This window comes from Ascidia mentula, chromosome 7 (assembly GCF_947561715.1).
Source record: "Ascidia mentula chromosome 7, kaAscMent1.1, whole genome shotgun sequence".
Lineage (NCBI taxonomy): Eukaryota > Metazoa > Chordata > Ascidiacea > Phlebobranchia > Ascidiidae > Ascidia > Ascidia mentula.
The window spans coordinates 8,786,230-8,809,938 of NC_138572.1; the positions used below are offsets into that span (position 1 = coordinate 8,786,230).

The window sequence follows — 23,709 nt, forward strand, 5'->3', positions numbered from 1 at the left end:
TTGTGGGGTGAATACGGGACATGTTCTGTCTCTTGCGGAGGTGGAACACAGGTTAGATCAAGAAATATCTCTGTAAGTTCCAGGCATGGAGGTTTAGCTTGTTCGGGGCCATCAACGTCTTCAAGTAGATGCAACTCTCAGCTTTGCCCTATCAATTGTCGTTGGAGTTTGTGGGGTGAATACGGGACATGTTCTGTCTCTTGCGGAGGGGGGACACACGTTAGATCAAGAAATATCGATGTAAGTTCCAGACATGGGGGTTTAGCTTGTTCGGGGCCATCAAAGTCTTCAAGTAGATGCAATTCTCAGCCTTGCCCTATCAATTGTCGTTGGAGTTTGTGGGGTGAATACGGGACATGTTCTGTCTCTTGCGGAGGGGGGACACACGTTAGATCAAGAAATATCTCTGTAAGTTCCAGGCATGGAGGTTTAGCTTGTTCGGGGCCATCAACGTCTTCAAGTAGATGCAACTCTCAGCTTTGCCCTATCAATTGTCGTTGGAGTTTGTGGGGTGAATACGGGACATGTTCTGTCTCTTGCGGAGGTGGAACGCAGGTTAGATCAAGAAATATCTCTGTAAGTTCCAGGCATGGAGGTTTAGCTTGTTCGGGGCCATCAACGTCTTCAAGTAGATGCAACTCTCAGCTTTGCCCTATCAATTGTCGTTGGAGTTTGTGGGGTGAATACGGGACATGTTCTGTCTCTTGCGGAGGTGGAACGCAGGTTAGATCAAGAAATATCTCTGTAAGTTCCAGGCATGGAGGTTTAGCTTGTTCGGGGCCATCAACGTCTTCAAGTAGATGCAACTCTCAGCTTTGCCCTATCAATTGTCGTTGGAGTTTGTGGGGTGAATACGGGACATGTTCTGTCTCTTGCGGAGGGGGGACACACGTTAGATCAAGAAATATCTCTGTAAGTTCCAGGCATGGAGGTTTAGCTTGTTTCGGGCCATCAACGTCTTCAAGTGGATGTAACTCTCAGCCTTGCCCTATCAATTGTCGTTGGAGTTTGTGGGGTGAATACGGGACATGTTCTGTCTCCTGCGGAGGGGGAACACAGATTAGATCAAGAAAGATCGCTGAAAGTTCCAGGCATGGGGGTTTAGCTTGTTTCGGGCCATCAACGTCTTCAAGTGGATGTAACTCTCAGCCTTGCCCTATAGATTGTCGTTGGAGTTTGTGGGGTGAATACGGGACATGTTCTGTCTCTTGCGGAGGGGGAACACACGTTAGATCAAGAAATATCTCTGTAAGTTCCAGGCATGGAGGTTTAGCTTGTTTCGGGCCGTCAACGTCTTCAAGTGGATGTAACTCTCAGCCTTGCCCTATAGATTGTCGTTGGAGTTTGTGGGGTGAATACGGGACATGTTCTGTCTCTTGCGGAGGGGGAACACACGTTAGATCAAGAAATATCTCTGTAAGTTCCAGGCATGGAGGTTTAGCTTGTTCCGGCTTTTCGATGTCCATAAGAAGTTGCAACACCCACCCATGTCCAATGCATTGCATCTGGGGAGCGTGGAGCGAATTTGGAAAATGTTCTGTGAGTTGTGGTGGCGGAAATAAGATGAAAACAAGATCGGTGCAAGTAAAGGAACAACTTGGTGGCACAAAATGTGCGGGCGAAACATTCTTTAACCAATCCTGCAACACTCGGCCTTGCCCTGTTGATTGTTTATGGGGAGAATGGAGCAATTACGGCAAATGCTCTGTAAGTTGTGGTGGGGGAACTCAAACAAAACTTAGGAAAATCGCTCGTTACGTAAGGCATGGAGGTTTAAATTGCACAGGACCAACCGAGCAGTCGCAGAGATGCAACACCCAATGTTGTCCGGTTAACTGCCAGTGGGGACAGTGGAGTAAATTTAAGGATTGTTCCATTGAATGTGGTAACGGCACACAATATCGCAATCGACAGGTGGTGGTTGCAGCTGACTGCGGTGGTCAAGGATGTTTGGGCGAAGATACCTCGTCACAATTCTGTAACACTCACTGTTGTCCCATCGACTGCCAGTGGGGAGAGTGGAGTGATTTCGGCGAGTGTTCTGTCCCATGCGGTGGAGGCCAAAAACACCGACAACGCCAAGTTTCCATGGAGCTCGCGTGTGGCGGAAAAACCTGCAATGGTTCTGATATTGATTCAACACCGTGTAACACACACCCATGTCCTGTGGATTGTGTTTGGGGTAACTGGGGTGTGTGGGGCAACTGCAATGTTACCTGCGGTGGTGGATCCAGGTTCAGATCAAGAAAAATTGACGTGGAAGTTCAGCATGGGGGATTCGAATGCGAAGGCCAATCAGAAGAGTCAGAGTAAGTGTTTATTGAATAGAAATGCATGGTGTTTGGTACTTGTCATGAGTGGGAATGTGGCGATTTTGTGTTGGCACCAGATATCACTCAGCTTCCCATTTGTTAGATTCCCTGTTCTTAATTTGCTAAAAATTTACTGCTCATCACTACTTTCTATAACAATAAACAATTATTTGCAGAATCTGTAATCAAAATTGTTGCCCAGTCAAATGTGTCTGGAACAATTGGAGTGTTTGGACGCTCTGCTCCAAAACGTGCCAGAATGGTTGGTAGTTATTTGGTATGCTTTCTGGCATAGACTGAAAAAAAAACGTAACAAAATTGTTTATTTGAAGGAACGCAATCAAGGTTGAGAAGTGTCAGTGTGACGCAAACATGCGGTGGTTCCCCTTGCAATGGCAGCTTCATGGAAGAGAGAACGTGCAATGATGTTTGTAGTCCTGCAGATTGTGTGTGGGGTCAATGGTCGGTTTGGGGAGAGTTAGTATTTATTTTTGCTCTTGTACCTATCCAAATGATACCGTAATGAAAACAATTACTACCAAAGTTTGACACTGCATTGCTTCATAGGATGTATAAATTAGCGATAATCAAGTTTATATGATGCTAAAAATTAGTTGATAATTTGTCCAGATGCAGCAAAACTTGCGGCACAGGCTCTAAGGTACGGGAAAGAAATATTCACTTGAATAAGACCTGCAACGGGGCGGATTGCATTGGTGATCACAGGGATGAACAAAAATGCAACTCTCAGTGTTGTTCTGGTATGTTGTCCCAGAATAGCTGAATAGCAGTTCAGAAATTCGTGTCAAAATCTTAAAATCGAAACCCAAATTACACTCTGTCTGCAAAGAATCAGCAGGACAAATTTTTGTTTAGTGAACTGCACTGTATCGGATTGGGACAACTGGAGCACTTGTCCACAAACATGCGGTGTGACGAACAACAAAGTCAGGAACAGATCAGTGATCACTAATAACACGTGCGGAGGGGAGGAGTGCCCGACCCTGCAGGAAGTTGAGAGTTGTGAAGTGATTTGTTACAATGGAGCAACTGCGACTGCTTCAGGTTGTTTATGTCAACCAGGGTGGAGCGGTCTGTGTTGCGATCAAGGTATTTTGTTTAATTATGTGGTTTGTTATATCGAATTTTTTTGTGATGTAATGAGTAATCTGCAGCTTCGAAAGCTTTCAAAAGTGTTACAAAACTCTTTTGGAATTTTGAAAGAACAGCACAGTAAATGAGTAATCTGCAGCAATGTTAGTATTTACGTGGCTGTCTGCATTTCCAGACGTTGACGAGTGCACGCAACAAGGAAGTAGTTCATGCCCCTTGAATTCAGTCTGCGTCAACACAGAAGGAAGTTATCGATGTGAGTGCGTCTCAGGCTACCAGAAAAACAGCAACATGGAATGTGAAAGTAGGTTTTTGGCTCGTGTTGCATTTTATTGTGAAAAACTCCGAAACTTTTTGAAAAAACATGTTTACTTCTAAATTGGTTATTTAGTGTTGAAGCATTCATTACGCGGTTTGTTCTTAGCGTCCATGCAACAAAAGTTTTGAATAACAACAAATTTTAAACCTTCTGTTGCAGATGTTGATGATTGCATTAGCGAGATTTCGAATTGCCACCAAAACGGTCGATGCGTTGACACTGAGGGAAGTTTTTTTTGCATGTGCGAGCATGGATTTTCGGGAAATGGAATAGTCTGCTTAGGTATGCCACTGGTCTTTTTTTATTCATTTAAACAAAATCGGCTGCAGAATCCTTACACTATTAACAGTAATTTTAATTAGACGACAAAACAAGAACAAGCATTCATGATATTAGATTTTTTTTAATTTTAGGTCAACATAGTTAATGATTCAATTTTGGAATTATGTATTTTATTCGGGCAGATATTAACGAGTGTGAAGCAAACACTGCTACCTGCCCAGACAACACCATATGTGTCAACACTAAAGGAAATTATTCATGTCCTTGTCTAACTGGCTTCGTGTCTCAATTTGGGCTATGTTCTGGTTCGTACTGACAAAATAGTGATGGTTGTTCGATAGTTAATGTTAGGTTTGAAAACACAGTTCACATTTTTCAATTAAGCATTCAACAATTTTGGACACTGTTTTGTGAGCCCACGCAATGTAATAGCTGAAATTGCTAAGTTAAGCGGTTGTAAAGCGGGCGACTTTAGCATGGAAAAAGTATGCATAATTTCAGAAATATTTGCTTGTTATATTTTGTTGAACAGATGTTAACGAGTGCCAGCAAGGGAATGCCGGGTGCGCTGTCAACGCAAATTGCGAAAACACGTTCGGTTCGTACAAATGCTTCTGCAATGAAGGAATGTCCGGGGACGGAAGGACTTGTGTTGGTAAGAATTAAACTTGCTTATGTTTGCTTGTTTGGCAACTGGTGATTTGAAACGAAACATTCAACATAAATAATAACTACTATAAGTCCTCACCAATATCAACCAACACAAAAAATTAAACATCTGCTTTAAAACACACGTTATCCTTGAGTTTAGTTTGCGTTTCATTCATCAAAAATATCACGTTTTATTGGGGATTTCCGTAACAATTTAATAGTAATGATGTAAATACAGTACAGTTAGGGCTTGTCACACCTATGCCACCATCCATTTTCAAAATGATTTATTAAGGTTTTATTCTGTGATTTCAGGTATGATTTAATAAAACACTTTTGCCTTGAAGACATCGACGAATGTAGCGACCCACAGAAGAAACCTTGCACCGGTGACTACATGGAATGTCAAAACACAGTGGGTAGTTTTCAATGTACATGTCCTTCCTACATGGGCCTCCAAGATGGAAACTGCGTTGGTAAAAACTACTTTGCAAATTTTTATTTGAATGTAAAAGAGGGTGTATTGAGCGTACAACCAAAGCTATCAACAACCTTTTGTGCAATAGTGTAGATTGATTTACAAATACAAATCAAGCAGCATTGATGAATAATTGATCTAATCTAATAATCTAATCTAATTACCCCTACTGGCATGTGACAAACTTTCGGTTTAGAACTTCCGCCAAACTTTGTATCGAGGAAAAAGAAAGAACCGTCAGCGTCAGGCGGAACCATAATTATAAAGTTGACGCTTTACGTGCTTTCGGGAATCGTGGTGATCCTACTGCTCGTATTTGTTGCAGTGCAGGTAAATTACATCTTTATAATGTATTCCAGTACGTTTTTTATGCCAACTGTTGTAACTGTGTAATCCATGCTCATGTTGTGCTTTTTAACCAATTTATTGTATAAGGTGTACAAAGGAGTGGCAAATTCAGAGACCGAAATATTGACAAATCCGTCTCACTGTGAACACAACGCAATAAAACTGGACGAAATTAATGACGAAGATCTTTAACATCTGAATGTGACACTTTTGACATTGAAATATGTCCTCACATGTGTTGTTTACAAATAAAGCTTTGGAATATTTTTCGCATATTTGATCATTTTATGACACTATTCTTTTGAAATTAAAAGAAAACAAGTCGTTCATTACAAAACATGAGACATCTTCCTTTAAATCAGGACGTTTTCTGATGTTTTGCAACATGTTTAATAAACAAACTGACAAAGAATTTTACTACAGTATTCGTATATTTTCCACGAAAGATTTTTTGCCAGCGCAATTCCTAACATCGTCTCTCAAATCTTCAACATCGATAAAGCAACATATCGAAAATCGTTCGTCATATCGACAATCGTACGATTTCAGTACAGAATTTTATAAAGCAACTAATAACGTTTATTTAAAGAAATCAATGTCGTGATTTCGCCTTTTGATAGTTTGCACAAAACCCGTTGTTGTTGAATTCTTTTTCATCATGGTTCTGCAGCTAAACCACACTAGGAAACCGTTTTCCTAAGAAAAAATGTAATACTTTTTGAGCAAGTGCAAATTTACAGACGAATTACCCAGAGTTCGCTAACTAGCCTTGTTGACCTGGATGCAAACAGATGACCACTGTTTCGACTTGAGTCTCAGTGGTCACCATCTTGCTTAGTTTCGTAGTGTTACAAGCGTGCAATTTCAGGTCTATACACTCTGACAGTGAAGGATTGACCACAACAAATTACCAAGTCGAAAGAACTTTTGTGTCCTGTTTAGAACGGTTTAGCGAAAGACATCATGAGCCACGACGAAGTTTTCTTCACTTTTTGTTTTGTTAAAGAGTGGTGTAATGAAAGGTGTTTAAGATAGTATGGAATATACCCTACAGAATCCCAGAAGAAATCCATATAAATTTATATGCAAGATCAAGAAATGCATCGTGATTTAAAATATTTAACCTACAAAAGAAGAAATTAAAATTGTCGGAAGGTGTCGCTGCAGAGCATTATAGTTCCGGCTGTGTAAGGGTGATATTGGATTTTCGCTTAAACGGTAATTAAACACTCAGTTAGAAGGCTACGTTTACATATCCTCGTGCAGTCGGTTTATTTTTGACAATATGTCGATTATTTCGCATCAGAGCTAAAAATAATAAAATATGACTTGTTTGCTGGGATTTCTCCGTTTGGATTTCCACAAGTTTTGGTGCTTTCTGCTCATTCATTTTTCTGTTCATTATTTTTGTTGACACAATCCAAAGTCATCCATTCAGTTCCCAAGTCGCAAAAAATTCTTTGAGCACAAGGTTTTCGAACACTGTTTAATCTGGATTGGTGCCTGGTCTTTTAAGCGGCGAGTCAGAATATTTTCCAAAGAAAGTTACAAGAGAACTATTTACACAAGCAAGGGAAGTTAAAATGGAGACTTGATCGTAACACGCACGAGGAAATGGGGTGCGATGTATTAATTTTTTCGACACGTAGCAAGTTTTTGGTCACAATGCATTTCTTGATCTCGTGTATAAATTTCAATGGGCCTCCTCTAGGATTCTGTAGGTTATATTCCATGATATCTTTAACACCGTCATTACACTGGTTAACAAAACAAAAAGTAAAGAACACTCTTACTTGTTTAGGCTCTGAATATCTTTCGCTACACCGTTCTAAGCAGGACACAACGATCTTTCGGATGGGTAGTTTGTTGTGGACAACTCTTCACTAACAGAATATATAGGTCTAAAATAACCACATTTGCACGCTTCGAACGCCACCAAACTAAGCAAGATGGAGCCAATGACATGAATTATGTGAAATTAAGACAGATGGCCACTGTTTTTGCATATTAGGTCTCATCAGTAAAGCTTAGTGTGACTCAGGACGAAACAGTAGCCATCTGTGTGCACATCACATAAAGCAACGAAACTAGTTAGCGAACTCTGGGGAATTCCTTGTGTTAAATTGCACATGCCTAAAAAATTTAAACGGTGTTTGTTCAGTGAATGGTTTCCTAATGGTTTAGCTGTCGACTGATTAAAAAGAATTCAACAACAACAGGTTTTGTGCAAACTATCAAAAGGCACAAAATCACCGATTTGATTTCTTTGAAAGGTATGTTTTTCGTATAATTGTCGATTTTCGACACTTTAAGTATCGTCCAGGCAAATTGCAAAAGAATGGGGATCGATTTCCAAAGTCACTTAACAAGCATTGTCCATATATTGAAGATTTTAGAGACGATTTCAGGAATTGCGCTGACAAAAAACTTTTGTGGAAATCATATGATTTTTGTCGTGCTAAAGTGATTTGTTATGGTGTATATTAAACATGCTGCAAAATATCAGGAAACTCCCTGATTTGAAGGAGGATGATTCATGTTTTGTAATGAACGCCTTGTTTTCCCACATTATAGCTTTCAGTATATATCGATAAGGAACTGATTGATTTGAAAATACTGTCAAAAATGACAAAATGGGCGAAAAAAATTCCAGTTTAAGAACTCATTTTCGAACTCATACTGGAGAAAAGCCGTTTAAATGTGAAATATGTGATAATTTTTTTCTGATAAAGGCAGTCTTATAGGGCACATTCGAACTCATATTGGAGAAAAAACGTTCAAATGTGAAATATGTAATAAATCTCTTTCTGAAAAACACAATTTCAGAACGCACTTTCGAATTCATACTGGAGAAAAACCGTTCAAATGTGATATTTGTGAAAAAACATTTCGACAGAAAAACCAGAGAAATGCTCACCTTCAAACTCATATAGGAAAAATCATTAAAAAGCTTGCAACATATGTAATAGACTTTTTCTGCAAGGAATGCATCGTGAACATTTACCGTCGGATCCACACTGGAGAAACATCGTGAAGATGTAGTTAAACCTTTTCAACACAACCTCGGGATTTGCACCGTCTAACTTGCTCTTGACAAAAGAAAAAACCAGCGGATTGCAACATGTCAGATGAAGATTTCAAGGAAATTAAACAACACAAAATATCGTATACTGATAATATATGTCTCATGCAATATGTTTTTAAGAATCGTTGGTGATGCTATATGGATTGATAATTAGATTTTAATCTATGCCAAATAGTCATGACATTACGTCATCGGGAACAACTGTGCCAGCGCGAGCGTAAACGCAGTGTATGTGTCTTCAAATGCTGTTGAAATTTTTCGCGGAACTTTGTCATTTCCTTTCTTCCTTTTAAATGTTTTTTCCAAGTACTGTGCCTGGTATTCTGTATGGTTGCCTCGTGAACTACTATGTAACAAGAGATAAGTTATCGTGCCTGTCTTGTGCCCCGTCAAACGGAACTTAGTAAGAATAAAATTGTACGTATTATTTGGAAGAATCATTCATAATCGAATAAGATCAGACTATATGACCAAAAATATAGCTATGCACAAAGTAAAGTGCAACATACTTTGTCGATCGTTGTATGCTACATGTTTTACAACTTTAATATCAGAGGTAAGATAGCCTTAATCTTCATTCAAATTTTCCTATTAAGCACGTATCAACTAGTACGACTAATTTGAACTTGTTGTTAGTAAATTCATTCAGAATGCTGAAAAATTATCTCTAATATTAAACTCACTTTGTATGTGCCTACGAACATTACACTTTATGTAGAAATAATGGGTATGGTTTTCTTTCAAACAATTCATCAAGGGTTTCTAACCAGCGTGATACTGGTTTTCAAAACCTTTGCAAATTAGTTAGGGGCCATTTAACTGTAGCTTTTTGGCATTTCATCCGTCTATTAAGCAAACGCCCAAGGTGTTGGCAATAGTGGAGCGGTATGTATGTGTTTCATGACACGTTGCAGCGCACTGTATAATGTATAATGTGGTTTATAAATTTAGCCAATTGAAAAGTCCTGCACTGAATTGTTAAAACAATAAATCCACAGCAAAATGACAGTCACAATTAAACGATAAAAATTTGAGGAAAAAGTTGATAAGATTTATAGCAAAATGAGTGATAAACTGTTATTTAATTTTCAACTTTGCACTGAAATGCAATGGGTTCAAATAAACCAAGCTCGAATATGATTTGTGTCGTGTTGTTTCATCAAAATCAGTTTCAGATCAGCAAAAAACACGTCACAAGACTCGACTTGTAATGACCGCCGATTTCCGTATTCGTTAATACGATTGTATGATTTTCAGCCTCTGGCGCTAGAAGAATTGTGTAAATAATCGCCAATATTACTCAGAGGAAATATCGAATACTTCTGGAACGTCGGACGGAACGAAGGATGCAGACAGAGGCTTTCCTGTAGTAGTCCCACAGCCTTCTGGCATCCGGTTCAACGACTGACCCTTTTCATTGCAACTTGTTAAACACGTGTGACCTGTTCACATTCAATCTGCCACCCAACTAGTCTCTGCCACTTAACTTACTGCCTATAGCACAGCAGTTACTCGCTCAGTCAGTCTAGTATTTATCATTATCTCACAAAAGCACGTTTTATGGTAACTAACTTGCTACAATTCAGTCACGTGTTTTCATTCTTAAACATTAACTCGAAGTCATTTACGCGCTTTGACAATTTAACAAACGCTAATTGATACTGAAACGTGTTCTTCAACTGATGAATAACTCTGCTCGCGGATTCAAAACCAGTAGTCGTAGGTAAAGAACACACACAACAGACTTAGTTTCAAACATTTGGAGGCTGCAGAACTGGTAGATGGAATTGAATAGTAATTTTTGCGAACTCTAATCGTTAAAAATAAAGGAAAATGCACAATTCTTGAAAAATTATTTCACTTTCAGGTTATATAGGGGAGACCGGGGATACCTCGGACACGGGGATACCTCGGACCAGGTATTTTACGTCACAATTAGGTATTGTTAAGACACTTTTACAAAAGCCTTATGTCTCCATCAAACGTTAACAGGAACTTTGGAATTAAATCATGTCTGCAGAATGAATATCGTGTACGGTGAAGAGAATGCGATGCGATTTTAACGTGAGTCAAAACAGGTTAAATTTTTTTTATGTTTCGAATTTTTGATCACACCGAGATTCGAATCCAGATGGCTCGGGGTTTCTTAAATGATGTTGCCAATTGCTCATATTTTTTTTTACCGCACCGATGTTTGAGCCTAGGATATCCTGGCCACGAATCCCGATCAGGTTTTCTTCTTGGTATATGGGTCAGGCACATGGCCAATGCTGCCAATCACCCGCCCCAATTGCTCATCGACCATTAACTCATAACTAAAACAGCTCAACAGCGCCCACGTCCGGGTAATAGATTTTGTGTTTTCATTCGCTGAACGTGTTGTGGAGCATCTAAGATGTTCTGCACACGTAAATTTGTACGTGAAGAACGAATTCGAATTCGCTTCGCCCAATCGCTCCTCCCTTTTCATGTGCAAGAGGAGCGCTGGCGCACTCAATTGTTCTCGCGTTTAAACGGTTCAAATGAGGTGTATTGAATTCGAATCGCTTTCAAACTACTTCGCTTTTTAACAAATGCAACCGGTTTTTAGGTTGTTAACTTTGTCACATTGCATCAGATAAATGATAAACATTGAAAGACAAGATGTGCTTGAAATTGCTTTTATAATTGTTTTTTTTACGCCCTATGGCTTGTACAAGTTTTTCTTAGCACTTCTATGATGGTTTGTTTTCCGAGGGTTGCGCTTAGTTTTGTTCCCAATGGTTGACGGCGACTGTGCTGTAGTCACCACAAATTGGATGTCTTGCTTGACTGCTCGCGTACAAGATCATTGTAGGACCTATTATGTGGAAACAGTGGACCTTTCTATGGCTCAATATTGAAAACATATTGGTTACATAGCTTTAATGCCAATCGTTGAGGTGTTGGTCGTATAGCATCTTGACCGAGGAAATCCAGCTGCGCAATGTACGAAGCGGAATGTGATCTTGAATGTGGTTTTGTTCAGTCGCCCATGTCATGCAGTCAAGTGTATCCTTAATTTCGACAGAGCTGGTTTGCGCGAAAGGGAAGTAGGTGTGGGGACGGAAAAAGAAATACCTACTAGTTTTTCATTGCGGCATTTCAGTAGTGAGCTGACAGGGTTGCAAAATATACTGCAAATTTGTTGTGATTATTGTATGATGTCGTTGTGTTACTTTTTGCCACCAACACTGGTTACAGCTGTAATTTTGATTGACATAAGACTCAATTAGCGGTACAATTCGCGTTTTGTGTTTATTGTTACAACTTATATACAGTTTATAGCAGTGGTGGGATTTAAATATTGAAGAATTTTGCTGGAGGCCAAGCATAGATGATTTGCATGTTTATTATAAATGACATTTTCAGGTTTCACTGGCATTGCATCCATGCTAAGTGGAAGCGCTTTTTTGACGGGTTTAAATCGACATCGAAAAAATCATCAGTTCATTATATTATCCTGGACACGTAGGGCCACTGTGCTCTGTCGACTAAAGTTGAAAATTTTACACAACGGCAAATCGCTTGCTGGCAAAAAAAACTCTAGCTTGGGATATCCATGTTTATGTGATATGTCCAAAACTTTTATTTGACCCTTCATGTTATTAGTTATAGGAGCTTTATTTTGTGAAGTGATCTCATGTTTCGAAGCGTACAGCAAGCGCTTCCAAGTGCGCCTTGTGGTAAGTAACTGTATGCAAATGTAGTATTAAACATTATCTACCCTAGCATATGTTGATGTATAATGACTTTCTTCTTAATAACTACACTAAATAAAATTTTTAAACTAGTCTGGTCGTATTTAAGCGGTTACAATAACAACGAAGAAAGAAGTAAACAAGGAATATGTGCACGTGATTGACCAAAATAAAATCGAAAAAGTGTTTGGAAGAAACGATGTTCGAAACTCCCCTGTTGCAATCTATTCAATTGCAGGATGCTTAAGAAAGGGAAAGTCCTTTTTTATGAACTTGGTATCAAGATACTTGGACTTTCTTGTGAAAAGCCAGGTTAGTTCATATGCCAACATATTTTATTAAACAGGACATCACCGTCAAATGCTTTAAAGAAAGTTTGTGCATTATATTTCCGAAAATGTTTTGTACATTTATTTTGTTAAATTTGCCTCAGTTTCCTTTAAACTTGAACCTCTGATACAGGAAGACGAGTGGACAAAGGAGAAAAATGCCGAACTAAACAAGAATTTTGAATGGCGCCCGGGAACTGAGTCTCACACTGAAGGAATATTGGTTTGGAGTGAACCGTTTTGGCTAAAAAGTAACGAACACCCAAAGGTTTGCAGCTGAATGGAATTTTATTTAATAATCTGTCCTTCTGGCACAATTAAACGTAACTTTTATTGATCGACGTTTTTCTTGCTATTCAGCTATGGGCTTCCTCAGGATAATAAATATTTCAAATAGAATATATTCAAAAACGATTTTCAATCTATAATGTGTAGTTTCACCTTGTGGGTCTGTTCCTTGTTTAGTGTTGTAGTTAGTATAAACAACAACAGCATTACACAATCACGTGAAAAAAATATGCTGCGGTAATATGTATGTTTTTGCATCTACAGATAGCTGTGTTTCTCATGGATACACAAGGTGTTTTTGACGGGAAAAATTCGGAGTTTTCCGATTCTGTTGTGTTCTGTTTAAGTACTTTTTTAAGTTCATGCCAGATTTACAATGTAACGGGCATGATAGATTCATCACATTTGAATAAACTGAAGGTCGGTTTTGACATACATAGATAATAACCTTAACTAACTTTTTAATCTAATATTTGTATTCAGACGTTTTCAGTTTGTGGAAGTCATGTGTTTGGTGCAAACCTGTGTGAAAGTTACCAAGTAAGATGGTTGATTTTAAAGTAATATTGTGCGACGAATCTTGCCTTTAACGCACCAAAATCATTAACAATGTATTGTTAAAATCGGTAGACGTTGCTCTTTCTTGTGAGGGATTGGCAAAACGCAGGATATGAACTCGGTTTTGAAGGTGGTAGACTCCATCTAAAGAAAGAAATGCAACAACATAAAAAAAAGTCTGCAGAGCATCAATCTTTATGCAGAAACATCTTTCAAAGAAGTAAATTGCGCTTTGCTTCCGCACCCTGGAAATAAAATAACATGGAGAAACGAAACCAACACTAAAGCTAGTATAAAAGGTATGTTATATATTCTTATGCATTTTTATGCCTAATGTTTCACCAAATGCACAAGCTAGAAAACGAAGAACCATATTTTATTTGCTATATCCCAATATTTCTGATACAACTTATGTATTTCTGTCTTTCTCCAACACTTATCATTAAATGACAGTTACCTCACATCAATTACAGTTTTGTAGGTTTGTTTTGGTTTGAAAACTATTTTAAAATATTTTTAAACACAGATATTGACTCAATGTTTTTGGAAGCAACTGACAAAGTACTAAAAAAAATGTTTGAGGAAATCCAAGTAAAGAAACTTAATGATACGACGCTCAAAGGAGAGGATATTATCAATATGGCAATAGCAATTTCGGAAAAAATTTAAAAAAACCTATTGGATCCAAAGGGAATCTTTCAGGTTTTATGTGTGTTATTGTTAAAACTATTTCTTTCACTTTTGAGACTATATTCAGGCATTATCGACAACAATTGTTGCAAATCTTGTGAAGAGCAGCGAAGATTTTTTCTACACAGAAATACAGGTCTGTCCTTGGCGATTAATCATAACTGCTTTAAACTTTCTAGTATGCTTGTTTTTCAGGTCGCCTCAGCTGAAAACAAATACATGTCCAAAGAAGTTTTGGAAAATACTCATTCAAAAATTGTTAATATAATGATGAGAATGTTTAACACCAGACTAAAGCCTGAATTGCAGCACTTTGTTTCACAAAGTCGACTTGATTTGGAAAAGAGTCTTGAAGAAAGAATCTTTTTTGAAGAAAATCTAAACAATATTTCAAGGGTATATTGTCTGTATATATTTTAAGGTTGTTGGCAATGTAGTATTGTGCTGCATTTATATTTGCAGGAACTATATTTTTGTTTGTCAACTAAAAACCTTGGCATTAGGATGAATAGATAGTATCTGGTTCATTCGATTTATTTTTTTATGCACAGGAAGGTGTGTGGGAGCTATACCGTTTGTTGATGGAAGACTGCTTCGATGCATGCCTTGATGAGTATAAGGTTTGTGTGCAAACAGAACAGTACGTTACAAACAGCTTAACGCTAATCGAATGACTTTAGAGAATATACGGAAGACACGTGAAACAATGTCGCTTCTTGTCTGCTGATAGAATAAAGGAAGAATTTGGTGAAATAAAAAACAACGCAATAAAACCGTTCAAGTACACTGCAGGCGACAAAGTGGTTGACAAAACTTTTGAAACAGAACTGCTGATTGAACTGGAAAAGAAGCTTGACCTATTATTAAGGGTATTTGTGGAGGATAATGAACTACAAAAGGTAAAACCAAACAATTTTTTTCTTTATTTAGTTGTTAAAAGGACTTTAGAGCGTAGCCTAATTTTTCAAAAACGATGAAACAAGTTTATTGCAAAAGAAAACAAGTTTAGTCAAACATGAAACACAATAGGGTATGAAACTTGTCGGACTGAGAAATACACACACACACAAACGTTTTATCAACATGTGACAGCAATTTACGAATATTTTATGCCACGTCAAATGCAAGAAACTGTGTATATTGTAGGTAAATACTGCTATCGCTGTTTTGAAGGAATCTGAAAATGTGCTTCAAAATTTTCAAGAAAAGGTAAGAAAAATTTGTACATGAAAAGCCAAAGGCCTGCTGCATTTTTTTCTTTTCGCTTACATAGGTCAAAAATAAAGGCATACTTGAGAAAAACGTCCTGAGTATAAAAAACAAACGATGGACGATTTTGTTGTTGATCATCTGAGCAAACTTCCAGCAACGTGGCAGGATCATTTCAAACGAAAACTTGATTCTGCAATGGACAACATCGCTAAACACTACTTGGACCAGTTTTTAACCTCCAGTGATCAAAATGTCGTTCAATATAAACTGAAAGAATACGTGGGGCATTACATTCCTGTTTTCTTTTCTGCAGGAATATAAGCACTTACATGCATTTTTCACAGACAAAGAATCGTGTTGAATTGGAAAAGGCAATGCAAAGCATTCATTCTTTGGGCAAGCAAAATATTGGTGATACAACATCGGTAAGTAAACACAAAATAAATCATTTCTGTTTATTTGCCAAACAGATTATTGCAGTATAATTTTTAAGATGATTCGAGTTAAAGCCTTGTTTTCCATTTCCGAAAAAAGTTTAAATGAATGGGGAAGTTCGCCAAATACCGAGAAAATACTATCTCTTTGTCCAACCGAAACAGTTAAAAAGTGGATAGAAACACAGCAAAAATACAATGAATTGTACTTGGTGAGAATTGGCTACTGGGTAAATTATTTGCAATATAATAATTGTACGCTTATCTATTTATGCCAGAATTTTCAACGAAAAAGATCATCAGCTTTCTTACAACTCCTTTTGAAAAAATGGAATGAAGAAATGCAATGGGTGGGAAATATTTTCGCATTTACTTGTCCACTCCTTGTAAATTCCACAACAATACTTTTTGTTGTCCAAACTTTTGTAAATGTAATATTATTTAAAACTCCTATTCTTTGTTAGATGCTTTCTGGAACAAAAATGACCGGTACCCAGATGGGAATATGTTATGACAAAGTGGAAAACATAGGCAAGGCTTTCGCAGAAAATTTACCAGCTGATATTAGGAAGGAAAAACATGCAGCTTTAAAATCGGAATTAAAATCTAATTTAGCAAAATGGGAAAACGTGAATTTGTTTCACCAAACAATCTATGTCCAAACCCTTAAAGACGTCCACGTTTTCTTCAGGAATGTTAAATTATGGTTGAAATCTTGGTTTGTCGAAGCGGATGTGCAGAAAATGCGCTTCGCCACAAAACCGGAAGAATGGTTGCTCACGCGAGTAATGGGTTCATGCAAACCTAGATTTACCAATTTAAAAGCTATTGCCTGAAGGTTTAACTGTACATCTTGACATAAAATATTTTTGACATTGGTAGTTTGACTAATTGATTTGCTAATTGGCATTGAATTGTGTTGCAGCGTTTTGTATAAAAAGGTGTACATAATTTTGCCGTTTATGATTTGCGACCATTTTGCTTTTAATTCGCTTTACAATTTTTGCGTTGTAGCTGTCATAACATGTGCGTGTATAAAGTAAGCAATAAATACAGACCCTTAGCCACAAGTGCTTCAATAAAATTAATATAGCTGGCGCTAACTTTAACATTTCACTCGCCGAGCAAGATATGCTTTTAGGCGTAAAAAAGGGAACTGAGCCCACTAGAGGCGCTCAAACGCTTTCGCCAGCAAATCGGTCAGAAGGAAGTTGTGGCGACTGTGCCCAGATGTCGTAGGTAAAAATATATATTATGTGATCGGCAAGATGCAGTTCATAGGGAAAGATGCTGTTAACTTGGTTAAGATTTAGGTGTTTTTTTTGTGCGTTATTTATGAAATTGGTTTTGTGTTGCTGCTTTCTATGGGATGTGTGAAATGCATTTCGTACTGGATTATCAACACAAACAGATTTATAAAGGTCTCTCGCTGCTTTTTTTGACTTTTTCATTTGTTTAACTGTGTCAGGAAGATGAGAATTATCATTTCTGCATTTTTTGTTTACAACATGGAGAATCATATCGTACTTTTATGATCCCTGCAAAGCGCTGAAACGCACAAGAACAAAACGGAACAGGAGTTTTCATATTTGGCTGCTATAAAGACTGCTAAACGTAAGTCTCCACCATCTCGGTAGGAATTTAGTTAGTGAAGAAGGTCTGCGCATTGTCGCGACGTGGAGGATATAACTTGACAAAATGGTTGAGCAACAACAAAAGGTGTTTCGTGCGATAACGCAAACGCCAACAATCGCAAGCGAATGCCACGGGAACGAACAAAATAGATTTTGTTGAGGTTTCAAGAAATCATATTTGCGTAAATGTTTAATATTTGTCCGACTGAGAAAATTTATTCAATCGCGTACCTGCAGTTGACTGGTTGCTGAGTAGTGAATGTGGTACTTTTTACACAAACATCAACATACAAATACACTATGAATTTATTAATATCGCGACGCAGTACTTTTTACAAAGCGATAGTGTTTCATGCTTGTTTCTTGCTTTTCCAAATCTTTTATGTGCCCGACACCAAGGGAAAAACGTTAGAAGAAATTCAAGCGCATTTTATGTAAAGGGTTTTTAACAAAAATGCGACGGACTGAAGCACTTTTTTGCTGTAAAAAATGTTGCCAACAAAACGATTGTTTCACATTAACTGGTGTACTGTTTATCGTCAGTGATGCCATAATATTGATTGCACGATAATAGATACCAAATAAAATATTGCAGTGTTTTAAGGTATTTGCAGGATAGCTGCCCTCAACGTAAACAGACAAGAATCGGTAACCTCTATGGAAGGTGATTTCAGTTCGGTTATTCTTTCTATGCTATCCCTTTTTACAATACCTATTGCAAACAACTACAGAATGAATATCGTGAACGGTAAAGACAAACAACGTCAAGTTATGCGATGCGATTTTAACGTGAATCAAAACAGGTTAAATTTTTTATTTTTCGAATTTTTGATCACACCGAGATTCGAATCCAGATTATCTCGGCTACGAATCTAGATGGGTCGGGGCTCCTTAAATGATGTTGCCAATTGCTCATATTTTTTTTTACCACACCGATGTTTGAACCCAGGATATCCTGGCCACGAATCCCGATCAGGTTTTCTTCTTGGTATATGGGTCGGACACATGGTCAATGCTACCAATCACCCGCCCCCAATTGCTCATCGACCATTAACTCATAACTAAAACAGCTCAACAGCGCCCACGTCCGGGTAATAGATTTTGTGTTTTCATTCGCTGAACGTGTTATGGAGCATCTAAGATGTTCTGCACACGTAAATTTGTACGTGAAGAACGAATTCGAATTCGCTTCGCCCAATCGCTCTACCCTTTTCATGTGCAAGAGGAGCACTGGCGCACTCAATCGTTCTCGCGTTTAACCTGTTCAAATGAGGTGTATTGAATTCGAATCGCTTTCAAACCACTTCGCTTTTAAACAATTGCAACCGGTTTTTAGGTTGTTAACTTTGTCACATTGTATCAAATAAATGATAAACATTGAAAAACAAGAAGTGCTTGAAATGGCTTGTATAGTTGTTTTTTAGGCCCTATGGCTTGTACAAGTTTTTCTTAGCACTTCCATGTTGGTTTGTTTTCCGCGGGTTGCGCTTAGTTTTGTACCCAAATGGTTGACGGCGACTGTGCTGTAATCACCACAAATTGGATGTCTTGCTTGACTGCTCACCTACAAGATCATTGTAGGACCTATTATGTAGAAACAGTGGCCTTGTCTACGGCTCACTATTGAAAACATATTGGTTACATAGCTTTAATGCCGATCGTTGACGTGTTGGTGGTATATGATCGTGACCGAGAAAGTCCATCTGCAAAAGGTAAGACGTTTAATTTAATTTTGAACGTGGTTTTGTACAGTTGCCCACGTCATGCAGTCAAACGTATCCTTAATTTCGACAGAGCTGGTTTGCACGAAAGGGTTTGGGGACGGAAAAAGAAATTTCAACTAGTTTTTCATTCCGGCATTTCGGTAGTTATCTGAAAGGGTTTCAAAATATATTGCAAATTTGTTGTGGTTATTGTATGTTGTCGTTTTGGTACTTTTGCTACCAATACCGGTTACAGCTGTAGCGGTATATTTCGCGTTTCGTGTTGTTGTTGCAACGTTATGTACATTTTAAGAAGTGGTGCTGGTATTTAAATATTGAAGAACTTTGCTGGGAAGCATAAACGAGTTGCATGTTTATTATTTACGACATTTTCAGGTTTGACTGGCATTGCACCCATGCTAAGTGGAAGCGTTTTTATTTCTTGACGGGTTACAGCGAGTTTAATGAGTTTATTATATTATCCTGGACACGTAGGGCCACTGTGCTCTGTAGATTAAAGTTGAAAATTTTACATAACGGTAATAGTTAACTAGTAAAAAAAACTCTAGCTTGGGACACCCATCTTTATGTGATATGTCCAAAACTTTTATTTAAACACCTTATGTAATTAGTTACAGAAGCTCTATTTTGCTGTGAAGTGATCTCATAATCACAATTACACTGCCAGCGCCTCCAAGTGAGTCTTATGATATGTAACTGTATGCAAATGCAGTATGAAACAAAATCTACCTTACTATAAAAATGTTCGGTAGCAACATATGATGATGTATAATGACTTCCTTCTAAATGAATTTTTGGACCACTTAGTATTTGGTTTAGCCTAGCAGGAGACAATTTGCACTTAAAAACATCGGCCGAAGTACCACCACGTTGTGTCAGATTTGGACCAACCACCCCGCAGAGGGCAACCTCCGTAGAGGCAATAATTGTTTTTATGTGTATGTTTTTGAGATGACCATCTGCCCCACATACCCTTCTGTAGGGGACTGTGTAGCGCTTGTGTTTTGCCGGCAGCCTGCGCCAAAGCGGATTTAGTGCTTTTTTTCCTTGTCTCTGTCTCGATTCTAGTGTACGTGTCGTTTCGTCCATTTTACTGAGAATATATTTTGAAATTTTTATCCGCTAAACTCACATGGCGAATCTGGTCTCGTGCATTGAAACATCGGTAAATTTTTGCGAGTGCAGTAACAGATTTCTAATGATTTTGTCAGACAAATCACGCTTCGTGTTCGACTGTTATAAAATGGTCTTATGCCCGACGATAATGCGAAAACCAATAACGGAAAGTAAAGGTTAGGATGTTGAATGTTGAAATCACACATGTCTATGCATAGTTTCACATACACCTGCACATAGATTTTCAATGTGAGCAGCATTTACCAGCAATCAAACCTGAACTATTCGATTAGATGCAAATTTACTAAATGTGGTCAACAAAAGGAAAACTTCAAACTTTATTATATCCAAAACACACTTTCTACATGATATTGATAATAAACTTATATGAAATAGGACAATGGTAGAAATTCAGTGCTGTTCTAACATTGCTGCTAAATGACGCAAGTCCATTTAAAGGAGAAATTATACCATATCGAAATTACTCTAAGACTGTAGCTTTGATTAGACAGGGTAATTTACGCACCGTACTATCTTTTCGGGATCCAGACGGCAAAAGTCAATTTACCTTTTTAAATGATTTACGACACACCTATTTGTGTCAACTGTAAACATAAAAGGTACAATAAATTTGCGCTAAGCTTTTCAAATACAGCACGTTACGCTACTGACTGTAATAAAAGTGGCCAAAGTGCAATCACATACAGAACCCACAAACGTGTCGTTATGAGTTTCTTCCAACGGACAAACTTTGCCCACCTTTAACATTGCCATACGAAGGACCTTCTCGCGTTGTTAAACGGGACAGAAAAACCTTCACGCTTGATTTGGCGGGACGCCACCACAAAGTTTCCGGGAAACAATCAAACCGGCTAACGTGGACCTCACCGAGCAGGTTGCAGTGGCACAACCGCCTAAACAGGGTAAACCCTCGCAAGCGTACCAGTTGCAGAAGAATGACATGCGCGAAACGCTCAACCATCATTCTCCACCTCGTACCGCTCGAACGTATTTTCCCTATTGTGTATCTAAGGAGCTGGGCAAGCTGTTCACGACCTTGTGGAGGTGGAAGGCAATCTCCCCGAGTGAGTTAATTATGAAACCAATCAAACTAATCAGTCTTTAAGTATAACCAGATAGAAAATATTCCACTTGTGGTGACTTTGGAGTCGACGTGGATCCGTTCGATCGATACCAAACTAGATGCGAACTAATGGTAGAACATTGGAACCAATAGTGTATTCAGTGAATATACTCCACATACTGAGTGGACGTAAGTTACACAGCTTGACAACTTCTGTACACTAAATTGTTTCATAGTGTGCTTGTTATTTAAGTCTTTGTTTCAAGATATCGCATTTCGACTATTATTCTCACGATTGTTTCAGTAAATTGCACGTGGGGACCATGGAGGCGTTACGGATCATGCTCCGCCAATTGAAACGGAGGAACACAGCATAGATTTCCCTCTAAAACTAGATCCCACTCTTGCGGAGGTTCCTGCTTTGGGTCTTCGTCTTCATATCGCTCGTGTAATATATACTATCGCCCTGTAAATTGTCGTTGAAGTTCATGGGGTAAGTTCGGTAATTGTTCAGCAACTTGTGATGGTGGAACGCAGAGGAGATCAAAGACCCAAGAACACTCTTGCCCGTCGCCGTAAGTTCTAGCCACAGAGGTGTATCTTGTTCTGGGTCGTCAACGTTATTCCAATCTTGTAACTCTCAGCCTTGTCCTATTGATTGTCGTTGGAGTTCGTGGGGTGAATACGGGACATGTTCTGTCTCTTGCGGAGGTGGAACACAGGTTAGATCAAGAAAGATCTCCATAAGTTCCAGGCATAGAAGAGTAACTTGCTCCGGTTCGTCGACATCCGTAAGAAGTTGTAACAACCACGCCCTGTGCAATACACTGCATCTGGGGAGCGTGGAGCGAATTTGGAAACTGTTCTGTGAATTGTTGAGGAGGAAATGAGATGAAAACAAGATCGGTGCAAGTAAAGGAACAACATGGTGGCACCGCATGTGTGGGCAAGACATCCTTTAACCAATCCGGCAACACTCGGCCTTGCCCTGTTGATTGTTTGTTGGGAGAATGGAGCAATTACGGCAATTGCTCTGTAAGTTGTGGTGGGGGAACTCAAACAAAACTTAGGAAAACCGCTCGATACGTAAGGTATGGGGGTTTAAATTGCACAGGACCAACCGAACAGTCGCAAAGATACAACACCCAAGGTGGCCCGGTTAACTGCCAGTGGGGACAGTGGAGCAAATTAAACGATTGTCTTGTTGAATGTGGTAACGGTACACTGTTTCGCAATCGACAGGTTTTGGTTGCAGCTAATTGTGGTGGTCAAGCATGTATGGGCGAAGATACCTCGTCACAATTCTGTAACACTCACTGCTGTCCCATCGAAAAATTTCACAATTTCCTAATAATTATTCCTCATTGCTTCTTCTGTCACAATAACCAATTATTTGCAGAATCTGCAATCAAAATTGTTGCCCAGTCGACTGCGTCTGGAACAACCGGAGTCTTGCGACAATCTGCTTCAAAACGTGTGAAAACGGTTGGTAGTGCTTTGGTATGTTTCCTAGTATCGATTAGAAATGAAACTAACAAAACATTTTTTACTGGTCATGATTCATAGAACATAACCGACTTTACAGCGGTTTGATGTATGATCGACCATACAATACAATATAATAGATCATCATAGATACTGCTTGGTACATCTTGTATCTTTTAGTTGTAATCGATTTCCAGCTTTGATTTTTGTTCATTCCTGTGACTATGATTACATGTAGAAACGATTGGACACACAAGGTTACTAAACAACTGAAACACAAAAGTCCATGCTTTAACTAACTTTCATGTATCGGATTTCCAAACCCTCCCACCTATAGAACAACCTTTGTCTTGCAATAGATTAGCACACGTAAACATGAAACGGAATTGGAATACATTTTGAACTTCATTTTTCTGAGGAATTGACAAGTGTTCAAAATTGTGTTATCATGAATTTCCAAAAACATAACTTCGAACAATACATTATTGACACTACCATGTCGACCAAAACATTTCATTAAACACACTCAATTTTCTTTGCAGCATCTCAAGGCTGATGTTCAAATGTTCTCCCCGGAATGTTCTTGATACAACACCCCTTCATCATTCATGCATTTAAACATTTTGATGATGGGTTAAAATTATCGTGCCATTATGTACCCATGTTTAGAAAGGATTACTAATTGAACTCTAAGCAATAAACATGAAAAATCAGTTACATTTCTCAGCAGTTTTTTCAAGTAAACGATTGTATTAAAATTTTCTTCATATCACTGAATGCTTCACATTTCATAAGCATATGTTTTTCTTTGTGATTACGTTACACCATTATTAAACTTTTGGCAGCAT

General features: G+C 38.4%; 4 protein-coding genes across 6 annotated transcripts; all 4 read left to right on the forward strand.

Moving 5' to 3' along the window:
• Positions 1-1,144: 1,144 nt before the first annotated feature.
• Positions 1,145-5,846, forward strand: LOC145907984 (coadhesin-like). The gene is made up of 12 exons (XM_082995139.1): positions 1,145-2,309; positions 2,489-2,574; positions 2,645-2,789; positions 2,943-3,073; positions 3,189-3,422; positions 3,601-3,729; positions 3,904-4,026; positions 4,209-4,331; positions 4,559-4,681; positions 5,025-5,153; positions 5,352-5,485; positions 5,591-5,846. The coding sequence occupies exons 1-12, from the start codon at positions 1,459-1,461 to the stop codon at positions 5,693-5,695; spliced, it is 2,313 nt and encodes a 770-aa protein (XP_082851265.1). The 5' UTR covers positions 1,145-1,458; the 3' UTR covers positions 5,696-5,846.
• A 6,252-nt stretch (positions 5,847-12,098) lies between these two features.
• On the forward strand, positions 12,099-14,691 carry LOC145907994 (atlastin-2-like). Of its 2 annotated transcripts, XM_082995159.1 has the most exons (10): positions 12,099-12,292; positions 12,417-12,619; positions 12,770-12,904; positions 13,189-13,344; positions 13,408-13,464; positions 13,555-13,781; positions 14,009-14,184; positions 14,240-14,308; positions 14,368-14,568; positions 14,635-14,691. In XM_082995159.1, exons 1-6 carry the CDS (start codon positions 12,250-12,252, stop codon positions 13,735-13,737), a joined length of 777 nt encoding a protein of 258 aa, XP_082851285.1. In that variant the 5' UTR covers positions 12,099-12,249; the 3' UTR covers positions 13,738-13,781; positions 14,009-14,184; positions 14,240-14,308; positions 14,368-14,568; positions 14,635-14,691. The 2 variants fall into 2 exon arrangements, with proteins under 2 accessions (XP_082851285.1, XP_082851284.1); XM_082995158.1 differs by having other exon boundaries at positions 14,009-14,308.
• A 305-nt stretch (positions 14,692-14,996) lies between these two features.
• LOC145907991 (uncharacterized) lies at positions 14,997-16,882 on the forward strand. Of its 2 annotated transcripts, XM_082995153.1 has the most exons (7): positions 14,997-15,071; positions 15,319-15,381; positions 15,446-15,663; positions 15,729-15,809; positions 15,878-16,030; positions 16,097-16,168; positions 16,283-16,882. In XM_082995153.1, exons 3-7 carry the CDS (start codon positions 15,499-15,501, stop codon positions 16,652-16,654), a joined length of 843 nt encoding a protein of 280 aa, XP_082851279.1. In that variant the 5' UTR covers positions 14,997-15,071; positions 15,319-15,381; positions 15,446-15,498; the 3' UTR covers positions 16,655-16,882. The 2 variants fall into 2 exon arrangements, with proteins under 2 accessions (XP_082851279.1, XP_082851280.1); XM_082995154.1 differs by lacking the exons at positions 14,997-15,071; positions 15,319-15,381 and having other exon boundaries at positions 15,531-15,636; positions 15,698-15,809.
• Positions 16,883-22,267: 5,385 nt separating this feature from the next.
• On the forward strand, positions 22,268-23,448 carry LOC145909499 (adhesion G protein-coupled receptor B3-like). Its single transcript, XM_082996889.1, has 3 exons — positions 22,268-22,589; positions 22,776-22,876; positions 23,404-23,448. The coding sequence occupies exons 1-3, from the start codon at positions 22,268-22,270 to the stop codon at positions 23,446-23,448; spliced, it is 468 nt and encodes a 155-aa protein (XP_082853015.1).
• The last annotated feature ends 261 nt before the right edge of the window (positions 23,449-23,709 follow it).

Excerpts from the sequence above, each read along its gene's own strand:
- LOC145907984 (XM_082995139.1), top strand. The coding sequence starts at position 1,459 with ATGTCCATAAGAAGTTGCAACACCCACCCATGTCCAATGCATTGCATC. Across the intron at positions 5,154-5,351 it reads CCAAGATGGAAACTGCGTTG|AACTTCCGCCAAACTTTGTA; the intron begins GTAAAAACTACT and ends CTTTCGGTTTAG. Across the intron at positions 5,486-5,590 it reads TCGTATTTGTTGCAGTGCAG|GTGTACAAAGGAGTGGCAAA; the intron begins GTAAATTACATC and ends TTATTGTATAAG.
- LOC145907994 (XM_082995158.1), top strand. The coding sequence starts at position 12,250 with ATGTTTCGAAGCGTACAGCAAGCGCTTCCAAGTGCGCCTTGTG. Across the intron at positions 12,293-12,416 it reads GCTTCCAAGTGCGCCTTGTG|CGGTTACAATAACAACGAAG; the intron begins GTAAGTAACTGT and ends GTCGTATTTAAG. Across the intron at positions 13,345-13,407 it reads CACATTTGAATAAACTGAAG|ACGTTTTCAGTTTGTGGAAG; the intron begins GTCGGTTTTGAC and ends ATTTGTATTCAG.
- LOC145907991 (XM_082995153.1), top strand. The coding sequence starts at position 15,499 with ATGGACGATTTTGTTGTTGATCATCTGAGCAAACTTCCAGCAACGTGG. Across the intron at positions 15,664-15,728 it reads AATATAAACTGAAAGAATAC|ACAAAGAATCGTGTTGAATT; the intron begins GTGGGGCATTAC and ends CATTTTTCACAG. Across the intron at positions 16,031-16,096 it reads AATACAATGAATTGTACTTG|AATTTTCAACGAAAAAGATC; the intron begins GTGAGAATTGGC and ends TATTTATGCCAG.
- LOC145909499 (XM_082996889.1), top strand. The coding sequence starts at position 22,268 with ATGAAAACAAGATCGGTGCAAGTAAAGGAACAACATGGTGGCACCGCA. Across the intron at positions 22,590-22,775 it reads CGATTGTCTTGTTGAATGTG|AATCTGCAATCAAAATTGTT; the intron begins GTAACGGTACAC and ends AATTATTTGCAG. Across the intron at positions 22,877-23,403 it reads AAACGGTTGGTAGTGCTTTG|CATCTCAAGGCTGATGTTCA; the intron begins GTATGTTTCCTA and ends TTTTCTTTGCAG.